We start from the raw sequence: 25,872 nt of genomic DNA, 5'->3' as shown, positions 1-25,872 counted from the left end.
CTATCTATATATATATATATATATATATATATATATATATATATATATACACACACACATAGAGAGAGAGAGATATATTTATACATAGATTTCATGCCACAAACCACAAATCTCCAACACAACAACCACACTGAAATGTTTTACTTACTTCCGTCCACAATCTGAGTACTTGGCGATGCTCTTTAACGTTAAGGCAGCAGATAGTCTAATGTGTTTGGTCATTGGTCCCTCTTTATCGTCCTGAGCAGGACCAAAAAAAAAACATTTTAAGCTTGACACATCTATAAGCAGCAGAACTATCATTGTTTACATGAGGTAATAATACTGACCGTGAAGTCCCTGAACACCAGGTTTCGCGAGCCCCTGCGTAAAGCCATCAGAGCTGCACTGGGGTGGTTGACGAGCGCTTTCTGTGGTCTGGAAGGAGGCGGAGGACTGCTGACCGCCGCTGGAGGAGACCTGCACATCAACACCGTCACAATCACCATCACAATCATCTACTACCTTAAACCAGCATGAGCTAAAGAAGCCATACACACTTGGAAGTGTTGGGGTTGCTGCCTTGCGTTTGCTCCTCCAGTTTGAGTGCGGCTAAGAGCGCTTCCCTCGAGCAGTGCTTATCCTGCAAAACACACACTCCGATTAGTCAAACACACACAGGGATAAGATGTCATTATGACCGCATCAATAGAAAGAGAGAAAGATGGGATCTTGCCTGCAGGTGCGTGATGAAGGATAGTCTCTGGCGAGGAAAAGGTTCACAGCCCTCCCATCGGCACTGCCCTGGGTACGCGTCTTTACTGCCATGATAGGTAGCTGCATGGTAAAACACCTGTGATGGTGTGTCAAACCACCTGAAACAACACGTTCCAAGTTAGCACGAACCAGCCTTCTCAAGACAGGCATCTGCAAAGCAAAGCACATCACATGCGTCCTCACCGTTTGCATGCCTGCCACAGACATCTGAAGCTCTGTCCAGGTTTACGTGCTTGATCTGGACAGAGGGCGGGTGCTGGAGAACTCTGATTGGTTCCCTGGGCAGCCGGATCCACTGGAGGCGGAGTCTGCACTGACACAGGCTGCTGCACACATGAATAATCAGTGAGTTTTGTAGAAGGCTTAAAATTAAGTTTATAAAATGACAAGCATGTTGTGAATTTTGTTGTTGTTGTTTTTTTACAGTAAATGCAAGAAATAAAAATATAAATAATATAAATATGGAAATAAAACATAGCTGAATTTTGTAGATGCATCTGATTTTTTTTCTTGCACTTAAACTCAAAATAAATTGTATGAATATCGCTTGCTATTCAAACTGGGCACTTCATTTGGGTCTAGAATTATATTTGTTTTCTTCGATTATTTTATGATTATTTCTCTCATTTTGATTTCTCAATTGCAGGTGTGGCCTTTGTCATTATTAACAGCTCTTAAATGAGTTGTTTTTACTAGGGCTGTCAGTTTAACACATTAACTTAATTAGATATGAAAAAATAATGCCATTAAAATATTTTAACGCAGGTAATGCACTGGCCCTGCCCCCAGACCTGTATCATCTTACATTTCATACTGTTGACTCTTCACAAATATGATGCAGAGCAACAACTCCATAAATGCAGTTATACCCTAAAGTTCAAGATATTGGGGCAAAAAAGTGCCCCTTGCTGATACTTCTGCATATTTTCTAAGCCTGAGGAAAACTAACTAAAATTTTTACTTGATACTTTCTCATTTAACACTATAATGGCTTTAAATTATCTTTTGTGGGTAATTCCACAGTCAAATTTAATTCGCGATTAATTAATAAACACATCATGTAATTAATTAGATAAAAAATTGTAATCGACTGACAGCCCTAGTTTTTACATTTGCTGATACTTTTCTGCATATTTTCTAAGCCTGAGGAAAACTGACTAATCAAAATGTTGCAAATAATTTCATTATTATGCAAGTTGGAGTAGTGTGTGGGATTTATGCATCTTTTTAAAGTTTATTAAGAGCTAGTCTCAGCCTCAGACGTCACGCCCACGGACCGTTGGCTGAACGTCTGACACATATGGCACACAAAAGTGGAAACACTTCAGGAGTTTCGAAGTCGTCATCGGATTGGCTGAATTATACAGGATTTCCGGGAGATGTGTGTGTCGTGTTCTTTAATGTCTGGCTATTCAAGACTAATTAAGAGCAAGAATGTTTTTCAGCCCAAAAACAACAGAAAAACTAAGATTTACTATAAAAGAATTGTTGCATGCTAGGTAATTTCACATGCAATTTCTCATTTCTGTAATGTGAAGAAAATTTTTTTTGAGATTCATTGGAATATCCTGGTGAATAATTGATGTCAGTTCACATCAAATAAATCAACATCTAACAAGCATATAAAAAACTAAATAAACGTGTTTCTGATTAAGACACTACAGTTGGAAAAGGGTAAACATTTACAGATATCATATTTCACCAGTTGATTAATCACAGTGCACACAGCAAGACAACTGTTTCGTGCAACAAGTTTTCTGAAACGTTAAATATGCAAAGCATGAATAATTTAATTAAAGCACTAATTTGCACAATTTCCTAGCAATGAAATCTATACATGGGATAAAATACTTATTTCAATCAGTTGACATTGTAGAGTTAAAGGTCTCCACAGAGAGGATTTTGGATTGCTCTATCCCTCAATTAATTTATATTAACCTAATTTACATTAATCTAATAAACTATCAACAGCCACAAAAAAAAAAAAAGTTACATAAACCAAGCAAATGTTATAATGAACAAACCCCACCTTAAAAACCATTTGAATATATTCAGTAATAAAACTTTAAAGTTTGGTGTAAGTGTTGAAAAAACTCACAGCCTTTAAAGATATACATTGTAACTGTAATCAACAGATGTAAATAGATACCGGGTAATAAAATAAACAATTAAATGTGCAATTTGGATACTTTCTTTCCACTAGTCTGAAAGAAGGCAAGTTATGGAAGCAAAGTAGCCTAAAATGTCATTGACCAGTGCATGAAAAAACAGTGGTTTTATCTACTGTGCTTTGTCTTTAAAAAAAACACACAAAAAAACGGCATTATTAGCTCTGCAGAGTTTATCTCCAACCAGCTCCAAATCACACCTCCTTGGAAGTTTCTAGTAATCCTGAAGACCTTGATTAGCTGGATCAGGTGTGTTTGATTAGGGTTGGAGCTAAACTGTGCAGAGCTGTGGCCCTCCAGGAATTGAGTTTGAGACCAATGTTGTAAAGGCACAATTCTGTAACCATGAGTCAAAAAACGCATTACCTGAGCATTGGTTTCAGGAAGCGGCGAGGGCACACTTGGTCTCTGCTGTGCTGCATTCTCTATTGCTACTTTTGCTACTGTGCTTGGGTCTGCGCCCGCCGGCACGGCCACCATAGTGGCGCTGTTACCAGCATTGTTAGGGTCGCTGATGGTCACTATCCGTACGCCCATTTTGGTGGGGATTCCGGAGGTACCTCTGTCCCCGTCCTCCAGCGGTCTCTTCAGCGGCCGGCTCTCCAAGGTGCCATTAGCGGGAGGCAGAGGTGGCGGCTCGGAAACGGGCGGAGGTGGGGAGTGGTTATGAGGTGGGTGCTGTTGCCTCAGGCCCAGTGTCTCTGAGTTGGGGCCGTTGGAGATCTCAGCACCGTGGCTGGGCCCATTGGCCAGGCGTTCGACCTGCTCTGCTTTGGCAGTGTCCTGCTGAGGAGCAGCAAGAGAGTCCGTGAGGCCCAAAGCCCCGTGCGCTTTCTGAGGCAACAACACCTCGCCGTTCCCCATGTGTTTGGAAGCCTTGTGATTTGGAATGTTTTTGCTCGGATGGGTGGCGTCCGATCGGTCAAAGTCGCACACCCCATTCACCATTAGCTTTTTAGGGTCAGAGGGCGTCTGCTTCCCAGGGCCGCCTTGCGCCGCAGGGCCATTTAGTGCCTCTGCTTGGCTGTTCCCTGAGTGGTATGGAGGTAGACTAGAGTCAAACTTCCTCCCGTTGAGCAGCTTTGCCGCAGGTCCATCCACCTCTGCGGATTTGCCATTGCTGGCTTTGGCCGAACCGTCAGTGACAGAGTTGTTCTCCATGACCTCGATCTTGCGTTCGTGGATGTGCAGCCCCGTGGTGTCCTTGGCCTCCTCCTCCTTTTGGCAGATGATTTTGTCACCTCGGAAAGGCGGAATGGGTGTGGCTCCTGCAATTGGCAGAGGCGGAGTCAACTGCAGGCCGATTGTGGGCGGGGTTTGCGCTCCCTGCCCGGGGAAGCCAGAGTTTGGCACTACTGTGAAGGTAACTTGGTTGCTGGGTGTAGCCTGCAGAAGGGTGCCAGGGGTGGAGGTGGAGATGATCTGCCCTGGGAGGATGGAGATGGGAACGGCACCGGTCGCTTGCAAGGGGCTCTGCATAAGTTGCACGTTCAACTGCGGTTGAGATTGCACCGGACCGCTGTTGGTCACCTGGTATACGACGTGCGGGCTTGGCGCCCTGGTGCTCGCAGGAGCGGGAACTTGCGGAGCGGGGAGTATGAGTTTTCCGCCTGGGGTGGAAGGACCGCGTTTCGGAAGCAGTAACTGTTTGATCAAACTGGATTCTGTGGAGGTAGGTTGGGCTGGGTGTGGAGGAGGGGGCGGAGTCTGCTGAAACTGCCGCTTGACGGACAGCATGTGGCTGACTGTGTTGAGTGGGGCTTGCTGCACAGGGGCGGGGTTAGGGATCGGTGCATTTGGGGAAGCGGGAGACTGTGTGGGCTGCGGTTGGATGGTTTGAGGACTGGGGTTGGTCAGTACGATCTGATGGATGGCTGGGGCGAACGCAGTGTTGGGTTGTTGATTCTGACTGACGATGACTAAGCTTTGCTGTTGCGGTTGTTGAGGTTGAGGCTGTGGCGACTGCTGTGAAGGTTTGGGGGCGATATTTTGAAACGCGACGCGGTTGCTAGTCACGCTTGAGACAGTCACGACCTGCCCTCCTGCCATCAGCGAAGTGCAAGGTGCACTGACATACTGAGGCGGCACGAGCACCACAGCCTCTTGGGAAGGGGCACTTTGCTGTCCCTGAGGGGCTTGCAGGCGCTGTTGGGCCACCGAAGGACAAACACCTTGCAATCGACCTGTAAAAACGTGCCCCTGGGGCGACGGCCCCTGCTGGATCAGTGTAACGGGAGCGTGATGGAGCAAGGGCTGCTGGGTAGGCGAGCCGCTGTGGTTGGGAACAGCAGGTGCAGCGGTGGCCGTGGGGATGGAGCTCTGGATCATGGCCGTTTTGAGAATGTCATTGGGTCGTATGGGAACTGGGGCGGTGGCGGGAGGGCATGGAGGAGGAAGTGCAGCTTGTCCTGGCGGGTTCATGGGGAGTCGTGGAACAGTCGGGGCTGGCGCAGGAGCATTGGGAGCGTTGGCGTGTGCCGTACCGTGCATGGTGAAGGCCACCTGTGGTGCTGCCTGGCCGGCAGTAAGGCTTGGTGCTGGTGCCCGGACAAGCTGCCCTCCCACACCAGGAAGCAGTGCTGCATGGACAAACGAGAAAGAACAAATCAGCTATAAATGCGACTGGCTTATCGCATTAAACACTGCATGGGCTTTTGTTTTATTCTTATACCTGGGTAAATTAAATCTAATGTTCAAGTTCTGCAATGCACAATGTTTTCTGCATCATGAAAACATGGGAGGAATTGTAGATTCCAGTCATAAAAATTAAATTGGCTGTGTAACAGAATTTGGCAAAATCAAAATATGACAAGATATGGACTAATGTCTTTTTTATTCTTTCCCATGTCAGCTTCTATGTTAAATTATGTTTCTCCTTTTACAATTGTCCTATTATTTATATGTTTATTGGTATTCTGCTATTGAAGAGATGCTACATGATTTTTCGTTGTTCCTATAACAATAACAATAAAGATCTATTCTATTCTTTTCTATTCTATTATTTTATACAATATTTTTTAAGGACCATCACATCACACAATCCCACTTTTTCATCCATGTTTCAAATTGTAAACCTGTAAAGATAGGAACAGTTCAAATTTCATTTGATTACATTTTAAAAGATTAAATTGTTCGTTTTATGCATCCATTTGATTACCAGTTTCATAGTAAATCTGTATTTCATCAAAACAAAGAATCCGGAAATTCTGTTGTTTTTTTTTTTTCTGAAAAAATTTAATTTAATACAGTTGGTTTTATTTTGTTTTCCTGAAAAAATAAAAATTGTTAAAATTGTTAACATTTTATGAATTCAACTGCTCAGACCATTTTTGATTATTAAAATTAATTTAGTTAAAATGGGATTCATAAAAAATTAAAACTGAAAACACAGAATTTGGGAGAAAAAAAAAATAGAATTGGGGGGGGGGATTCATAGGGCCCTAGGTTAACATTCTTGTTTATATATTTATGAGGGTAATAAACTTAAATTGTTGTCTGAAGTCTTCTGAAACTGTTTTAAGTCCTTAAGACGCTGGGGAAAAAAGTTGAAAATTTATTTCTGTACAAAGTGAATGAATATTTAATGAGGTTAGCACTGAAGCAGTTTATGATAGGTTGTCTGTTTCTAAACAACTCGCTATAACATTACAACTTCAACATTTTCACACTATAGTTTTCGCACCACAATTCAGAGTTTGTGAAAATGCACTCTCATAAACCAGGGTGTTAAAAGCAGTGCTAGATTCCCTTTATAATAAGTACAAAGAACATAAACCAGTAAAAATGGGGTTTTAACCAGGGTTTAAAAAGCTTAAACCCAAGATCAAATGTAGTGCGAAACATCTTTCTGAATTGCTAGAATTAGAGTTCTTGGGCCAATAATAAAACAGTGTTTCTACCTGGCTGGGGCTGAGGGGTTTCTGAGGGAGCTTCGTGTTTGGGAACTGGTGCAGGACTGGCCTGATGCTGCTGCTGATAATAAAGCTGGACTGGAAGAGGAATCGGCCTCTTCCGCACACCAACCACATGGATTTGAGCCTGTCCACTCAGCCGTGTGTCCTCCACACGCTTCACCGTGTGATTAGGAAACAGCGTCCTGAGAAACACACAAGCACAGCGTTGATTTTGTGTTTGAGTGATAGGGGTTGCACCGACTAATCGACTTCAATGCTCTGCCATGACGCTTTAAGCTTGACGTCGACTAGTCGTTGGTCCTATAGAGGGCGCAACAAGATAAGAAATCTTTGAAGGACTTCCACATTTACGCTCAGTTTCCAAACAGTTAAAATGACAAATAAATGCATGCTCTGAAAGTGCTCCATAAGACATGTGAGATTATATTACTGGATGCTCGAAATTGAACGGGAGAATGCACGTTTTAAACAGCTTATTGTACAGGTAAGTTAATCGCCGTTCTAATCTAATGCGCTGCTGCACTGTAACGCACATACATAGGCTACAGACAGTAGCTCATACAGTACATCACGCATGCACAGAATCATTCAGCGCGGAAATGTATCGTCAACACTGTTCTGTGATTTCTCAATAAAATAGCTTAGAAACTGAAAAGTTCAAGCATATATTTCTGAACTAAATCCCATAGCTTCACTACTAGTAGAGAGACGCTGCCAGGTAGAATTAATTCACACAGGCAATCGTTCTCACCAATGCATTCATATGAATGTAATCTTCATGTAATCAAGGTGTTTTTCACAGCTCCAGACTTTTTTGTTCATTAATGACGTCATCAGCAAGTAGTCGACTTCGACTCGACTTTTATGTGATGAAAGTCGAGTCAAAGTCGACTAGTTGCTGATGACGTCATTAATGAACAAAAGTCTGGAGCTGTGAAAAATTAGATCACCTTTAAATCACCTTTAAAAAATCTGAAGTCGTTCAACCCCTATTGAGTGGTGAGTTTCAGCATTCAACATTTACCATTTTTGGGACAGCACAGATACAACTTCACAGCATCTAACAGTTCCATTGATCTCACCTCAGGCATTTGTAGAAGTTATTGGATGTTAACACGCCACCCCGCGCCATCTTGCTGCAAATCGCCAGATATTCAGAGTACATCTCAGAGCGAGAGACCGAACCGTCTGGATGAACCTCAAAATGAGCATTTAGCCTAACAAGAGCAAAAAGCATTCATAAAACACTAGAAAACATAACAGATTTGAGAAATGTAAGAAAGAAAGATGTAAATCTTACCACTGAGTTGTGAATTTCTCTCCATCTACTTCCACAATCCCAGGCGGAGGTGTAGACTGCAGAGGAGCCCTGTTTACTACAAAGAAACAAACCCAAAAACACTGTAAATACAAATTACATAAACTCCTTTCTCATTAATTTTCCATTTCAACGCACATTTTTTTGAGGTATATTTTTAAACCCTAACTAGCAGTAGTAAGAAAAATTATTTTCTATTTTGTGATATTATTACTCCGTATCATAAACACTGATGAGGGAATCTATTTTTGCATTTTTTCATAAAACCGCAAAAAAAAAATTGGGGAGGTAAAAGTAAAACCTGTATATGTAAGTTCGGGGGTCAGGAAGTTTTTTTTCTTTTAAATAAAAAAACCTTTTTCAAGAGTATCAACAGAATAAAAACAATTTTAAAAGAGTAGAAATATTTCAATCCAATAAAATGTGTTTGACAGACAATGAGCTCTTGATGATGTAAATGTGCATTTTGGTTTCCACTTCATTTTACAGTGCCTGTTGCAGTGTAACTATACATTTAACCCTAGTGCGTCAATTAAAAAAAGTTGCACATAGGTCCATAGTGGACAAAAATGGCCATGTCAAGTTAAGTTTGGTCTCATTTTAAAGAAGACCCATGGGAGATTTTTTTTTTTAAAGTGAAACCAAAAAAAAGTTATAGAGGTTTAAGTTTATGAAAATTATTTATAAACAATATTTTATATAAAATATATACTTTATGAAACATGTGAAACTCTATACCTGCTAGAAAATCAAAGCCATAAAACTAAACAAGTTGTGTTCCAAATTTGAGGTTGATATCGCGTATTTGCTTTATAGGCCAAACCTGAAAAAAAAAAATGGCACCATCTGGTAAAAAATCAAATTTTAAAGCCTTGCCAACAGAATGAAAGCCTATTAAAGGGGTCATATGATGCTTTTTTAAAAGATAATTATTTTGTGTATTTGGTGTAACAGAATATGTTGACATGCTTTAATGTTCAAAAAACACATTATTTTTCAAATACTGTACATTATTGTAGGTCCTCTATGCCCCGCCTCTCTCAAACACTTAGTTTTCTACAAAGTCCCTCCTTCCGACAAGCGCAGTCTGCTCTGATTGGCCAGCTGGCCCAGTGCATTGTGATTGGCCGAACACTGCAAGCACTCATCAGAAATGTAACGCCCCTTACCATAATCGCCAGCTTCATCTTTCAAAATAAATGTAAAGACAGCCCGAAAGGGGAACAGAGTCGCGTGACAGACACAGTGATGAAGCTGGTATGTGTTTGCAGTACACAAGCCACGGTTAAAACGGTTGACTCCACTGTGATGTGAAGGAGTACTTTCGGCTCTGTCATATTTTATTACCATTTTTTAAACTATAGTGAATAAACTGTATTAATGAATGAAATGCTCAAGGTGTCTGAATAAATTTTTGTTTGACTGTACATATATATTACATTTTTAAGTGCTGTGCTTTAAGTGCTGTAGGTTTTCCCCTTTAAATAGGTCATTTTATAAGTTCTTGAGGTGTGCAAAATTAATTTTAAAATGATTCTGAAAATATAAATATAAAATAACAAACAACATTAAGTAATTTAATAATAATACACTTGTGTATAGTAATTATATTGTACTCTCTCTCTATATATATATATATATCGTCTGTTCCTGTTTCCATTGACACCACGAACCATGCAGCTTTTTTTATTTGATTTTTTTAATCTTTTAAAGATGTATTATATAAAATAGGACGCTGCACTACGGCTAAAATTAGCACTTCCTCCATTTTTAAATTTCAGCAGAGAGGTCACGCAGTGACGTATCGATCTTCTACTGGTCACACGTCTTCACGTGATGCGAATTCGCAGGTCAGAGTTCACCAAACTTGAACTTTGGAACGCAGCGAAATGCAAAATTTTTCGCATGAGCTTGCGGTTCCGGTCTCACGCATTCGCATGCGTATGAATGGAAGTCAATGGAACAAAAAGTGCAGTATGACCACCCCTTAACTGCGGTTACTGAAACCACGCCTTCTTTCTTTGCGTGCACATTTGGGCGGCATTATGCAAATATTTCCACATAGTGAGGTAGATATGTGGGGGTGTGTTAGAACGAGCCGTTTTAGGGGGGTTTGGCAGAGTCTTAACTTTGATAAAGAATATCTCTTTGGTTTTGAGACTTTAGTCTTTGCAACTTCAGGGATCTTATCTATGCACAATCAGCTTGAAACACTCCAAAGAGAAAGGAAAACTTGAAATCGCATCATATGACCCCTTTAACAAAAATTGCATCATTTTACAGTTAAATGGCACTGCGAATAAAAATAGCAGTTTTAATGGGTTTCAATGGGGACATTTTTGTCCTTAAGGTCCTGAGGAACAATTTTTGTACCTAGTGCAAAACAGATTTATTAAAGGAAATGGAAACCGCAAAAAAAAAATTGGGGAGGTAAAAGTAAAACCTGTATATGTAAGTTCGGGGGTCAGGAAGTTTTTTTTCTTTTAAATAAAAAAACCTTTTTCAAGAGTATCAACAGAATAAAAACAATTTTAAAAGAGTAGAAATATTTCAATCCAATAAAATGTGTTTGACAGACAATGAGCTCTTGATGATGTAAATGTGCATTTTGGTTTCCACTTCATTTTACAGTGCCTGTTGCAGTGTAACTATACATTTAACCCTAGTGCGTCAATTAAAAAAAGTTGCACATAGGTCCATAGTGGACAAAAATGGCCATGTCAAGTTAAGTTTGGTCTCATTTTAAAGAAGACCCATGGGAGATTTTTTTTTTTAAAGTGAAACCAAAAAAAAGTTATAGAGGTTTAAGTTTATGAAAATTATTTATAAACAATATTTTATATAAAATATATACTTTATGAAACATGTGAAACTCTATACCTGCTAGAAAATCAAAGCCATAAAACTAAACAAGTTGTGTTCCAAATTTGAGGTTGATATCGCGTATTTGCTTTATAGGCCAAACCTGAAAAAAAAAAATGGCACCATCTGGTAAAAAATCAAATTTTAAAGCCTTGCCAACAGAATGAAAGCCTATTAAAGGGGTCATATGATGCTTTTTTAAAAGATAATTATTTTGTGTATTTGGTGTAACAGAATATGTTGACATGCTTTAATGTTCAAAAAACACATTATTTTTCAAATACTGTACATTATTGTAGGTCCTCTATGCCCCGCCTCTCTCAAACACTTAGTTTTCTACAAAGTCCCTCCTTCCGACAAGCGCAGTCTGCTCTGATTGGCCAGCTGGCCCAGTGCATTGTGATTGGCCGAACACTGCAAGCACTCATCAGAAATGTAACGCCCCTTACCATAATCGCCAGCTTCATCTTTCAAAATAAATGTAAAGACAGCCCGAAAGGGGAACAGAGTCGCGTGACAGACACAGTGATGAAGCTGGTATGTGTTTGCAGTACACAAGCCACGGTTAAAACGGTTGACTCCACTGTGATGTGAAGGAGTACTTTCGGCTCTGTCATATTTTATTACCATTTTTTAAACTATAGTGAATAAACTGTATTAATGAATGAAATGCTCAAGGTGTCTGAATAAATTTTTGTTTGACTGTACATATATATTACATTTTTAAGTGCTGTGCTTTAAGTGCTGTAGGTTTTCCCCTTTAAATAGGTCATTTTATAAGTTCTTGAGGTGTGCAAAATTAATTTTAAAATGATTCTGAAAATATAAATATAAAATAACAAACAACATTAAGTAATTTAATAATAATACACTTGTGTATAGTAATTATATTGTACTCTCTCTCTATATATATATATATATCGTCTGTTCCTGTTTCCATTGACACCACGAACCATGCAGCTTTTTTTATTTGATTTTTTTAATCTTTTAAAGATGTATTATATAAAATAGGACGCTGCACTACGGCTAAAATTAGCACTTCCTCCATTTTTAAATTTCAGCAGAGAGGTCACGCAGTGACGTATCGATCTTCTACTGGTCACACGTCTTCACGTGATGCGAATTCGCAGGTCAGAGTTCACCAAACTTGAACTTTGGAACGCAGCGAAATGCAAAATTTTTCGCATGAGCTTGCGGTTCCGGTCTCACGCATTCGCATGCGTATGAATGGGGAACAAAAGAACAAAAAGTGCAGTATGACCACCCCTTAACTGCGGTTACTGAAACCACGCCTTCTTTCTTTGCGTGCACGGCATTATGGCATTATGCAAATATTTCCACATAGTGAGGTAGATATTGGCAGAGTCTTAACTTTGATAAAGAATATCTCTTTGGTTTTGAGACTTTAGTCTTTGCAACTTCAGGGATCTTATCTATGCACAATCAGCTTGAAACACTCCAAAGAGAAAGGAAAACTTGAAATCGCATCATATGACCCCTTTAACAAAAATTGCATCATTTTACAGTTAAATGGCACTGCGAATAAAAATAGCAGTTTTAATGGGTTTCAATGGGGACATTTTTGTCCTTAAGGTCCTGAGGAACAATTTTTGTACCTAGTGCAAAACAGATTTATTAAAGGAAATGGAAGTGAAATAGTAAAATTCCAATAACAATACACACCTGTGCAACATTTATGCAGTTGGCAATAACACAGGCAAAATGATAAAAAAAAAAAAAACCCTGCAAAAGACAAAAATGTCCAAAAGGTCGCACAGGTGTTAAGTACTCAATGTTAATTAGCTACATGTAGTTACTATAAGTAGAGATGCACTGATCAATCGGCCAGGGATCAGAATCGGCCGATTTTCCTCATGATCGCCCGGATCGGTGATCGGTCGGTCAGTCTCACTTCTTTCCGTTTTCGAGCCGATCCGTTTTGTTACCAGCGGCACCGGCAATAACATCAGCCGCGCATTCTCGCTCTCTTCTAAAAACTTATTTAACCTGAAAAACTTAGTTTCATAGCTCTCTTTATTCTACTGCATTTATTTGTGCTGTTGTTTGCTTTTTTTTATTTGTTCTTATTTTATTACTGACTTTTTACTTGTTTTTTTTTTATGAAAATAAAACTTTGCGTTGAAGAAAAGTAGATTTTTGTTTGTATATGCTGTCAATTATAGTTCTTAGAAAGAAAATCGGAATCGGCAAAAATCCGTATCGGCAGATCACACTAACAAAAAATTGGAATCGGTCAAGAAAATTGCAATCGGTGCATCTCTAACTATAAGGTCAGGATGAGGGGTTGGTTTACGGTTAGTTGCATGTAATAATGCATAGTATATTATTACTATAGTAAGTAAATGTAATGAATAACAAGGACACCGTAAAATAAAGCGTTATTGCATTTTGCATCTGTCCTATCCTGCATTGTGTGTAAATCCCTTACACTCGACGGTTATAAAAAGAGAAAGTACTTCTTGTGATATCTAAATACGTAATTTTGTACATCTTTAGTACACACAAAATCCGACAGCGGATACGTAGGACACTTACCAGGGCCAGGAGTGCCTTGTGTAGGTGGGGGAACGTGCTCGACAAGCTGCGGCCGAACCTCTGAGACCTGACTGCTCGAGGCCTGATGCTCGATGAGTTTTACTGCCGTCAGGGCATCCGGTCCAAACGTGTGCAGGTCCACTGACACCAACCGCACTAGAAGATCTGACATACACACATGCAAACCATGTCAGTTGCTCCTGATGGTTAGTGGTGGAACGAAATTCAGCAAACGAATTTTTGGGCTGAAACATCACAATAAATGTATGGTTTTGGAGAGAAATCGTTGACCGAAACGTGTGAACGTGTACCTATGCTTCTATCCACGGAGGAGATTTTAGAGCACGTGATCTCCCCGAGCTCAGCCAGCTGGTACAGGACCTCCAGCGCAGAGATGACCAGCATGATGTCCGGCAGCGTCAGGAGGGCGATGACTTCTCGGTACGACTCCTGATCCACATACTCGCAGATCAGAACTCCGTTATCCTCCACTTTGCTCAGGTTCCCGAGAATTTCCATGGCTGTAGGATGCAATGGAAATAATTAGCAACTCTCAAAGGAAAGGACAAGGTTTAACCAAGCGGCAACCTTCCGGTCTCTCTCGTGAAACCAACACGGAAGTGACTAAAACTGCAATTCATCGACTGGCCGCTAGAGACTGGCTCCAAAAGGAGTCAATCCCATAGACTCCCCATGTTAAAATGCCCAACTTTATAGCAGAAAATTTTTTTTACAGCCTGGTACAAAAAGTTTTAATTTGTTTGATTCGGCAATGTTTGCTAAACGTTCTGTAATTTATTAGTCTGTATATAATACAGCATGTGGTGTATGCCATGCCTTATCTTATTCATTTTTGTTCAGTTTTGGCAAGTTTGTCATTGTAGCCTACTGTTTTATTGTTGTGCTTTTTAATTAAGAATAACAATGAATCCATCTTTTGCTTTAGTCTTAAAAGTGAAAGGTGTATAGATATAAGCAAAACAGACAATTATCTTTTCTTGTAAAACGTGACAACAAGATCACAAATTCGAAAGCATCCGAAGCCCGGCTTATAACAGCAAAAGAGGAACTCCCATTCACAAAATTCAAATCACAAATAATACTTCTGATGAAAAAGAACGGGTTGAATGTTAACCACTTTCGTTACCATATAACTATGAAGTATGATAAAAGTTCAGCAGCATGCATTAATTAATCCCATGTTGTAGCAAAAAAATTAAATTAACTGCGACTAAATTATGTGCTCGTGTGACCAACTGAGAAAGTTAGCCACAAAAGAGCGACCATTGGGAAGCCCTGGTTTAATGGCATGAACAGTTCACCCTAAAAGATGCTTACCCCTCATTTTGAGAAAACGATCCTGTGACAACAAACACTTTGTGATGGTGTGAAACATCAGATGTGTTGTTCGGAAATCAACTGGATCCAACTGAAGCTGAAAAAGGACAAAGAGACATTTAACAAAAGATACAAATGGCCAACAGATCCAAACATGAAGCATAGGCTTCATAGAGTGCTGCAGGGATAACATATTTATAACCTAGAAACAAGAATTTTAGCACTCCTGGTTTCATCGTTTTGAAGTCAATGCGTTATTTTTGAATGGATTTTTGGTTAAATGCTTGAATTAAGGTTTGTGGTGAACCAAAGCTCAAAATTTTGACATTTCATTCTATGACATAAAACGTATCAGTAATACCTCTTTGTGATTTTTTTTATAAAGATTTTACATTTCTTAAAACAGCTAACAAGCATCTAAATGAGACTAGAGGCCGTCTGAGAAATTAAACGTCATCATGCCGAACAGTCAAATTCATCTACTTGCTTTTCCACTTTATAATTGCGCTCTGGCAAACTATTCTAAATCAAACTTTGTAAATTAAGAAGAAAGAGTTTAAGGTTGTGATACTGAAGTCATGTGATGATGGTGTAGCTCGTTTATAGTGTATACGTGTAGCTTTTTACTTCTGCCGATTTGCAGGCCTCAAGTTGTGTTTCATTTAATATTATCATGATGAACAAAAACACGCAAGTTGGTTAGTAAGTGTTTTAACGTCATGTCAGCTTCTTTGGCTATTTTCATTGCAAGTAATAAGTTGAAATAACGTAAAAGAGCTACTTAAAAACCTATGTTTGCTTAAAAACTCCCATCTCATTTTCTCCTCCAACTTCAAAATCGTCCTACATCACTGCAGAGGTAAAGACCCAGTGTTTACAAAGTGAACATTCAAATAAGGTCAAATGCCCTTTACAAAAAAGGTAAAACAGCGATGTAGGACGAATGCACAGAGTTCACGCAGAGCAAGACAAGACGAGCGTTTGAGGTTAAAAAATATATAAATTGGAATTTTTTTTTTAGAAAATAACCGATCGTTTCGCTAGATAAGACCCTTCTTCCTCAGCTGGGATCGTTTAGAGCCGTTTGAAGCTGCATTTAAACTGCATTTTGGAAGTTCAAACTCGCGAGCACCATAAGAAGTCCATTATAAGGAGATAATTCCTGAAATGTTTTCCTCAAAAACATACTTTCTTTACGACTGAAGAAAGAAAGACGTGAACATCTTGGATGACAAGGGGGTGAGTACATTATCTCTAATTTTTTGTTCTGGAAATGAACTACTCCTTTAAGAGACTCTAAAATGGATTCAGGTTTGACGGTGTAAAATTTGATTTGAAGGGGTTTCCTTAGAGATCTTAAACCACAAAACGTCTAAGACTCATGAACATTTGTTGTTCAGAGAGCTTATTTTCTGCAATAATCCAAAAGCCAATGGAAAAATCCTGTTGTTGTTTTTTTGTAAAGGAAACTTGATGTAAACTTACAAAAATGTCATAATTGCAGCAATCTATACAGATGTAGATTGTGGACTCTAACCTCTCCGGCAACGTTGCCGAGCGTGTCGAGACCCAGCTGCCGCAGCTGGACGAAGGTGCAGTGCGCACACAGTAAGAGGAAGCGCAGACATGTGCGATTAGCTGCCAGGAGTTTGATGTTGGCCTCCTCGAAGGACAAGTTCCTCAGAATCATTGCCACCTGCAACACCCGCTGGCCCTCGACGTCTCCGATGCCTACGGCACGCGCCGGGTGGAAGAGAGGAGTGCAGACGTCCCTAGTCTCCAATCCGTCTGAAAAAATGACACAATGCACCCTTAGTGTGAAGTAATGCTCGGTTAAAACATAGACTAATCAAAGCGAAACAACACTTCATTGAGCATCTTCACCACATCAAAGGAAACGAGAATAGTCGGGACGCAAACAACCACATACTTTGGGGTGTGCAGCTCTTGTCTGAGATGAGATCTTTGACTTCATTGTCTTCAATGACATCTTTCCAAAACTAAAACAAAAATAAAAATAAGAGTTAAAAGCACAAAAACAGATACCACGCAAAAAATGCAAGTTGACATTTTTTCTTACCCTCACAAAGTCTCGTGACGTTTTCTCCTGCCAGTCAGTCCCAAACAGAGCAGAAAAGCTACCTAATGCTGAAAGACAAACATATGTAACGTTAGCATACACATGCAGTCCTGAAGTGCAAATACTCTAGTAAACGCAGTATTAAACACACAGTCGTCGAAGACTCCCGCGTGTGCCAGCAGCAGCGTGACGAGTTTGGGCTCTTTTTCTAGCTGCATGGCATGCTTGCTCTCATTGGACAGGAGCGTGCACACGTTAATGGCAAAGTCCACCTCGTTCGGGAGCCCAGACAGGAGAGACAGCACCAGTTTGTTGTAATCGGATGAAGGGACGAAATCCGTCGACAGCCCATAGCTTTGGCGGAGATAGTCTGCCAAACAAAGGATAAGCAAAAGACATGTTTTTTATATTTCTAGAGATTTCCTGAAGAAATTGTGAGCGGTAATTGGCCATGTGTCTTGGAGGTGGCTTGAGACTCATACAAAACTAGACTCAGCCAAGTGTGAATACATCTGGTTGTTCAAACCACATCTGTAAACTTCACTTCTCCCAAAAAGATCTACATCAGCATATGGAAGTTAGGGGTTTGGCCCTATTAAATATTGATTGCATTTTATTTTACAATCCTCTTCTGCTTGTACATTCTAACATATCTTACTTACGTGTATCTTACACATACATACATACTACAGTACTGAAGCAACTGTGTAATAAATAGGTACCAACCCTAAATTTACCACCTTAACAAATTCTTAACTCAGTGTAGTTACCTTATATTACTCAGTATTTTATTACATAAGTACATTGTAAATGCACATACTCTAAAACAGTGCAAACTTCATATAAAATTTTAACTTTCAAAATACACGTCATCAATTGAATTCATAAAATGTAAAACTTTAACAACAGTGCCCTATGAAAAGTTAAATTTTTTCAGAAATTGTCTCGTCGGTTGTAATTTTTCTGGATTCTGTGCTTTATGATTTAATACAAATGTATTATGAAATTCAAAATTAATGCATAAAACTTTCATTTACTTTTTTTTTTTTTGCCATATCAGCAAATTCATGGCAAACTCGAGAACAATAACATTTAAAACAACTCTTCAGATGAACTATACTCAATTAAAATTTTTTTTAAACTAAAAATTCCTTTTTTTTCTTTTTAGCAAATAAAGTGCTGCACATCAGAGGTTTATTGTTAAAATTAAAACATGGACGAAAATGTGTGTTATTGTGTGATCTCATCAGGAAATAGTGCTTTATTAATTTATTTTTTAAATTATTTTTTATTATTATTACTTTGAGAAGTACAATCTACTATACAAAAGTACTGCGTGTCCATTTTTTCAAATGAAACCAAACTTATTTTGGCAGGCTGTCATGTAGATCTTTGAGTTTGTGTGTATCTGCTGATAGTTTACTCAAATTGTGAAATGCTGGTGAAGTGACTCTCAGAGCAGCTCTGGAGATGAAGTTCACGTGTTCATGTCCTCATACAGTCAGACTAAAACCTACCCCAACCCTTATGTAAAGGGAAATATCATCTGTCTCTCTGAAAGGAGTGCAGTGGCAGGAATACTATTTCCTTCATGGCATTAAAAGTTTTCACAGGTGCAGCTCCAACGCATACTAACCTTTTGAGCCGTCTGTGTGTGTGTGTGTGTGTGTGTGTGTGTGTGTGTGTGTGTGCGCGCGTGTGTCTCAGAGAAGCAGACGGGGCTCATCTGTACCTGATACAGTGTGTTGCTGGTAGTTGTATGACGTGGGTATTGCACCAATCGGAAGCAAATGTTTAGGATTCCCCGGCTGCTCCTCTTCATCTTCCTCTCCAAAGTGATGCACCTTTTCATACTTCTCTAGATAGCTGCAGAGAGACCAGAAAAAGACATCAGCACACAGAATGACAGACAGATGGATATACACTCATGATCCCAGAAGAAATTTAAGAGACACGAAGATTTAAACATCCAGACACATTTATTCACTGACCGGTGAGCACCTGTTTAAAAGATTGAGTGGTTATAATATTATCGTATACATTTTCATAGCATGTTTTAAATAGGCAGACATCGGTTTCTGCATTTAGATGACTGTTTGGAGGGATAACGTGTGAACGTCATTCATTTCCATGAGCAAAATAAACAAACAAACCTGTGCCTCAGGGACTGAGAAAATCCATTAGCATTTTAGTTGCTACAGTTTTTTAAATGATTTATGCCAATAAAACATATTTAGAGTAAAAGGGCTGACTGCCAATATAATAACCATACATAGCAAACAATTTAATGATAGTAAATGAGACGTACACAAACCTGCTTTAAGGAACAGTATTTTAGCCAGAAGCGACGGTTTAACTTTAAAAAAGCCTTAATGATGGATTTGGTTCTTACAAACATGTAGCTTTTGCTTCACAAGTCCATTAATTAATGGACTGGAGTGGTGTTTTTATCAGCTGTTTGGACTCTCATTCTGACGGCACCCATTCACTGCAGAGGATCCATTGGTGAGCAAGTGATGTAAAGCTAAATTTCTCTAAATCTGATGAAAAAAAACCCTCATCTATGTCTTGGATCATGGCCTGAGGGTGAGGACATTTTATGCCAGTTTTAATTTTATGGTGAACTATTCCTTTAAGATGTTTTTATACATTATTAAAAGGGGTCATATGATGCTGCTAAAAAGAACATTATTTTGTGTATATGGTGTAATGAAATGTGTTTATGCAGTTTAGGGTTTAAAAAAAAATTTTTTTTCCACATACTGTTCATTATTGTTTCTCCTCTATGCCCCACCTTTCTGAAACGCGTCGATTTTTACAAAGCTCTTCGGTCTGGAACAGTGTTGTAAATACAACTTAACCACTGATTTCTAGTTGTGTCCTCTTTTGGAAGACCAAACAAAGTAGTTTCGCTTTCACAATGAAACAGCGTCACACTGCGGCCTTGAGTGAGCGCCAGCCGGAGGCCTAGAGTGAGCCGCGGCCTAGAGTATGCGGAGGCCGGCTTGAGTGAGCAGAGGCGAGCGGGCTTGAGAACGGCGCGGCCGGTCGGATTTGACGAAGGAGCGTCCAGCGGGCTTGCGGCAACCACATGTGACGACCCCGGGCTGGACTCCGCTTCGTCCACGGTGAAAGTCGATATGGCGATCGACAGCGTGAAGTTGATGTATTTCCTCAGCTACCAGCACGGATCAGCTCCAGGCATGACGAAGCGGATATCGTCCTCTTTTGGAAGACCAAACAAAGTAGTTTCGCTTTCACAAAGAAACAACATGGCGGCAGCAACAACAATACTACAGTGAGAATAAAAGTTACGCCTTCTTTCTTTGCGTGAACATTTGGGCGGTGTTATGCAAATCTTCCCAGATCATGACGTTGACATGTGGGGGCGTGTTACAGGGCTCTACAGTGCGACCATTTCAGTCGCATTTGCGACTGAAAACTACTGCGTGCGACTATGAAATAATATTTAGGAGCACCTGTGCGACTGACCCGATCAGCATATTTGTGTTTGTGCAGAGGGAGCTTCAAAGGTTCTAATATACGTACGTGTTTCTGCACCGTTGAGTAATGTATCACAGACATATTCTCTCATTATAACAAACACAGTGTTGACGGAGTGTAAGATATTCATTGTGCAGTGTAGAGAGCTTCGTCGATTATAATGGAGTTTTGTGAGATCGGGATGAACTAAGATGAGTAACAGCTTTTAATGATTATTAAGGGAGTTTGCAAATGTAATATTGATTAAATACAACATGAGCCGCTGCGCATCGCCATTCAAACACAGCGGTGATTCATTTATAAATGAACTGCGTTTTTAAACGAATCTAGTGAAATTTATAAATTTAATTGCACTCATGCGACCTCTGAGCCTCATTAAACGTCTGAAAATACACATACAAGCCACTTGAATTTATTTCTTAAATACTGATTAAATTTGATTGATAAATATTCTTATTCTACTTGTTTTAATTAGAAATGTTAAGAAGCATATATATACAGTGGGGGAAAAAAGTATTTAGTCAGCCACCAATTGTGCAAGTTCTCCCACTTAAAAACATGAGAGAGGCCTGTAATTTTCATCATAGGTATACCACAACTATATCAAAATTATTAAATATTTTTGATTTTGACATAAAAGATGACATACTTTTAGTAAAGTTAGAAAAATGCCATTACAAAGGTAAAAACAAAATTCCCTATAAATCACTTTAGGGAGTCAACCTCGTAATGGGAAGGTTCATTTTTTTGGCTGACTCTTAACTTTTATAAAGAATATCTCTTTGGATTTGAGACTTTAGTCTTTACAACTTTACAGATCTTCTTTATGCACCAAGAGCTTGTAACACTCCAAAGAGAAAGGAACAATTTAAATCGCATCATATGACCCCTTTAATTTATATTTCACAAGATTTCAGAAGTGACAGTAAGCAGAAATTATGTTAATCAGCCAAACAGACATTGACACAGATTAATCAGTCTGTCAAATGCAAAGAGAATACATACATGCAAATGTCTGCACAGTTTGCAACCTAACATAAATCACACTTGATTAAATCCCCATTAAAAACACTTAAAACAATGTAACTGCATACTTTACCATCTCACACAGCTCTGTAACCTCACATACTGAAAGACGGTCAGAAAGCACAAGCTGTTTATTCCAGAGAATCAGGGATCAACCGTATTGCGAGTCTAATAGTAATATTCACAGTCCTGCTCCGTGTGCGAGTATGACTCATGAGTGGTTCCCTCAACTGAATGAGCTTTCACTTACACACACACACACACACACACCTCCCACGTGCCACAATACAAACACTATAAATAACTATCTGCACACCATAAACACTAGAAAACAACACACTGTACTGGACACACAGCGTGGACAGGCATTCTCTCACTGGACTGTGTAATTGTCAGATTTTAATTAGTGATGATAGTTGATATCACTGAACAAGATAACCAGCAGATAACCAAATCCACCTGAGAAATGCTCTCCCTTTTCATTTATTTTTCATTTATCTAGTTGATCTAGTTTATCATTTATTAAATCTTTGTGAATTTGAAGTTCATTTGTAAAAACTTGTTTGCTGCAATTAAAGTGATCGTTTACCCAAAAAATAAAACCATGTTATTTTCTCACCCTCATTTGCTTCCAAACCTGTATGACTTTTTCTTCTCCATGGAACACAAAAAGAAATTATTTTGACAAATGTTGGTAACAAAATGGTTTCAGTTCCTTTTAACTTTCACTGTATTTTTTGCCAATATAATGGAAGTCAATAGGAAACTGATTGGTTACCAACATTCTTCAAAATAACTTTTAACATTTAAGTCATACAAGTTTGGAATGACATGAAGGTTAGTAAACAACGACAATGTTAATTTTTGGGTTAACTATCCCTTTAAATTGTATATCAACATGTTATTCACCACCTGTGAATAACTGAATCACCTTTTTGATTATTGAAAAATTAATGAATCAAAAAACAATGTAGATGCTGATGATTGTCTCGGGTTGGTCAGTGTGTGAGTTCAGACAAACCCAGAGCTGATTACAGGCTGATGTTTCTCGAGACACTAAATGAGGACCTTGTGAAAGCATCAGGTTTATTATGTACAATTTAAGTCAAGGGCACTTAAGTCGTGTTTCTGGAGATCTACCTTTCTGCAAAGTTTAGCTCCAACACTAATAAAATACACCTGAACCAGCTAATTAAGATCTTCAGCAGGACTCGATAAATACAAACAGACGTTGAAGGCAGATCTCCAACAAAGGTAAAAAAAACACAGCAAACCAGGTATGCAAATACAGAAATGAAGCTGGCATGAGGAACTATAGCATCCAGTCAGTGTTCACGTGAACTGCTGGACAAACTACGTAATTACACCATTTACAAGCATTTTATCTGCGTTTTATGTTCTGTAAAAAAAAAATGTCATATCGGTGGAAATCGGCAAAATATACGTGACAGGCTCATATCGGCCGATAAAATCAGCAAAACGATATATCGGTGTATATATATATTTATATATATATATTAGGGGTCCAACGGTTCTCGGTAAAAAAATCGAACCGTACCGTTCTCCACACACGGTTTGGCATGCAATAGGACTGCGGTTCAACTTAAATCTGACAAAGCATCTGTAATGTGGTTTGTTAGACTTCGGCTAATGCATGTTTCTGTTGATGGATACAAATTCTGGCTTCCCAATACATTACAACAAGAGCGATGAGAGAAAAAAAAAAGCCAGTGGCTAATATTAGACATTATTTAGTTGACCAGAGTGAAGGTTTAGTCACATAAGCGAGCGATTTACTTGCAATTAGGGCTGTGCAATAATCACAGGAGCGGCTTTACTGACGAGATGCGCATGAAAATTGCATTCGATTTTTTGCACAGCCCTACTTGCAATGTAGCGGGTTGGTTAGTTACTTGTAATTATGCATACTTTACTGTTATTAGATGTAACAAGGACACTAAAATAAAGCATTACCAATAATTTCTTTGTCCTCCTGTAGTCAAATATTTTATCCCTTAAAACTTATCTTTGATCATAAAAATTACATATTTAAATGTTTTTTTCTTGTGAAAATAATTTTCTCATGCCTTAAAATAGCTTGAATTTAACTCAACACCCTTGCCTCATTTACTATACGCTGATCAGATGAATATGCAAATTAGTCCCGCCTCCACTCAGTCGCACCAGCCAGTGCCTGAGCTGAACTGTAGTAAACGCAAAACAATGGCATACACGAATAATAACTGATAAAACTATGTTTTTACTAGCGGATAACTACAGTGAATACTATAACATTCATTAAAGTTACTTACTTGACGATGTTGTCTCCTAAAATGCCTCGAATGCAGCCGTTTGTGATTCTTAATTTGCGCCCGCGAGCAATGCGTGTGAAGTGCAGACGCTGATGTGGGAGAGGTGGGTCTGACTCCGGGCTACTTTTACACTGTTGCCACGGTTTATAATGCAAGTTAGCGGTTCTAAATTCACGTTAAACCACGGCTTCATGGGTTTTTTGCTCCAATTTACTTTTAGTTTTGTGCTGGTATTGGTATATTTTGCATGCTAGAGATAGGAATCGATCCCTTGACATGATTGGTTATGGGTTTGTGACGTAGCAAACCGAGGGCTGTTTCAAACTGTATTTCTGGGTCAGCCTTTGGGAAAATACAGTTTTAAGGAGAAAATACTCAGCAATGGTGTTGATTAATGGATTGACACATGGTTTGTCTAAAAGCATATTAAAAACACCACATAGACAAATAAACAACATATACTTGATTTTCACTACAGGGGGACTTAAAAAAAAAATAAAAAAAAATAAAAAATAAAAAAAACATAAAAAGGCCATGCAAATGTTACTGGGAATATTTATATTACCAACCAAATTAACTGAAAAATCTGATTTGCTAAAATGAATCAGAGTGAATAAAAATTAGCCTCAGAAAACTAGAACGCATGCTCCCACTCCCACATGCTCCGATATGCTGTACATAAAAAATAAAGCTGCCCCGTCCATAAAAACTGACCATTTGCCAATTAAGACATTAACATGTGTTGTTTAGCTGCTCTCGCCTCTTTAGCTGGCAGACGGAGTGCCTGCCACATTTAAATGACTAATTTCACATGCTCCGATCGGTGCTGAGCGGTTCAGCGGTAAGCTCATCACACCACAAACCCAAAGACCCAAGTTCAAATCCCTTGCCAGCTCTTCCTCAGCTGCGACGGTGTAAACACACAACCGAATTCCTCTTTTCAGTGTGAGTGATAAGAGTTAGACTACACAATGGTGTCCTAATGGAGACACCTGTTCATCTGCAATCCATCAAACAAGTGCAAATGAAAACCTTAATTTTTGTCTGAAGACTCACACTAGTGTTAGCTGAGAAAACAGGACGTTTCGGAGCCAGCGAGCGTTTCTCGGTCTGCGTGGTGCGAGTGAATCGGACTAAGTGAGATCCAACAGAAATGAGGATCCTGCTAAAGCAAGAACTCCTGAATCCCTTCGGCTGCGGAAAGGCCTGCAGGAATTTTCCCTCATGCGATGTGCTTGGGACGCTCCCGAGGTAAACCTTGAACGCTTCTGAAAAATAATCTTTGTAAAGTACATCTGTAATTAAAACATTCCACCATCCTGATCCAATCAAAACACCTGCAGCTCAAATCACGTTACTAGTTTTGAGAGTTATATAGTCTGATATATAGTTGAACAAACAGACTAAATATGTAAGACTGCAAAAAACATCCAGAGATTCTCTCTCACTTGATGTTGCAAAAAAAGATTCTTCATCACAAGTACTTGATTTCCTCAGAGCGATCATGTCTGTCTAAACTCTTTGGCTTCGCTTCCACCAATCGCTTCAAACTCCCTGAAAGACGGATACACCTCACCATGACACAAACCTCTCCAGGATTTCACAAACAACTGGCGTTACATCAGCATTGAGCAGCACGAAGACCTTTGATTATGAAAATAAAACCCAAAGAGAGCATGCCTGATAAAAATATGCATATCCTGCCAATAAAACCAGTTAAAGCTCACGCAATCTCTCCGTGGAGCACTAATTCTGTCCTTCGTACGCCGCTCTCATGAGGAAGACACACAGGAGAACAGCGTTTTGCATCCCTTGTCGTTCTGAGCTCTCGTCGCCGACAAACAAGCTCTCTTGCAATGACTGTGAGGATGGTAAAAGACACTTTGCAGAATGGTAATTACGATTAGACCGTTGCATGGCAGGTGTACGTCTCCTTCTCACGGCCCACACAGCTTAAATGCTCCCTGCTGCCAAGTCTGTCTGTCTCACCCCCCCCCCCCCCCAACGTCCTAACTAAGAGAAAAACCCACGTGGAAAA

General features: G+C 39.4%; 1 protein-coding gene across 3 annotated transcripts in view; it reads right to left on the bottom strand.

The window, feature by feature from the left end:
* Positions 1-25,872, bottom strand: part of arid2 (AT-rich interactive domain 2) — a 45,838-nt gene that overhangs the window by 17,926 nt on the left and 2,040 nt on the right. For 2 of the 3 annotated variants that reach the window (XR_001605218.1, XM_016238834.1), the window contains exons 4-20: positions 18,725-18,858; positions 17,144-17,362; positions 16,993-17,060; positions 16,843-16,912; positions 16,450-16,700; positions 14,913-15,009; positions 13,886-14,095; positions 13,575-13,739; positions 8,139-8,214; positions 7,921-8,055; positions 6,824-7,020; positions 3,291-5,503; positions 940-1,082; positions 716-854; positions 540-622; positions 330-459; positions 149-240 (exon numbers count right to left, since the gene is read on the bottom strand). Coding sequence is in view for 2 of the 3 variants with exons in the window: in XM_016238834.1 (XP_016094320.1) it covers positions 149-240; positions 330-459; positions 540-622; positions 716-854; positions 940-1,082; positions 3,291-5,503; positions 6,824-7,020; positions 7,921-8,055; positions 8,139-8,214; positions 13,575-13,739; positions 13,886-14,095; positions 14,913-15,009; positions 16,450-16,700; positions 16,843-16,912; positions 16,993-17,060; positions 17,144-17,362; positions 18,725-18,858 (4,422 nt within the window). In the remaining variant the exon portion in view is untranslated. The remainder of the gene's footprint in view (positions 1-148; positions 241-329; positions 460-539; positions 623-715; positions 855-939; positions 1,083-3,290; positions 5,504-6,823; positions 7,021-7,920; positions 8,056-8,138; positions 8,215-13,574; positions 13,740-13,885; positions 14,096-14,912; positions 15,010-16,449; positions 16,701-16,842; positions 16,913-16,992; positions 17,061-17,143; positions 17,363-18,724; positions 18,859-25,872) is intronic. The other variant, XM_016238835.1, reaches the window with a different exon arrangement.

The sequence above is a fragment of the Sinocyclocheilus grahami genome, unplaced genomic scaffold (assembly GCF_001515645.1).
Source record: "Sinocyclocheilus grahami isolate Dianchi unplaced genomic scaffold, SAMN03320097.WGS_v1.1 scaffold548.1, whole genome shotgun sequence".
Taxonomy (NCBI): domain Eukaryota; kingdom Metazoa; phylum Chordata; class Actinopteri; order Cypriniformes; family Cyprinidae; genus Sinocyclocheilus; species Sinocyclocheilus grahami.
This window is presented reverse-complemented; position numbering and strand designations above follow the sequence as displayed.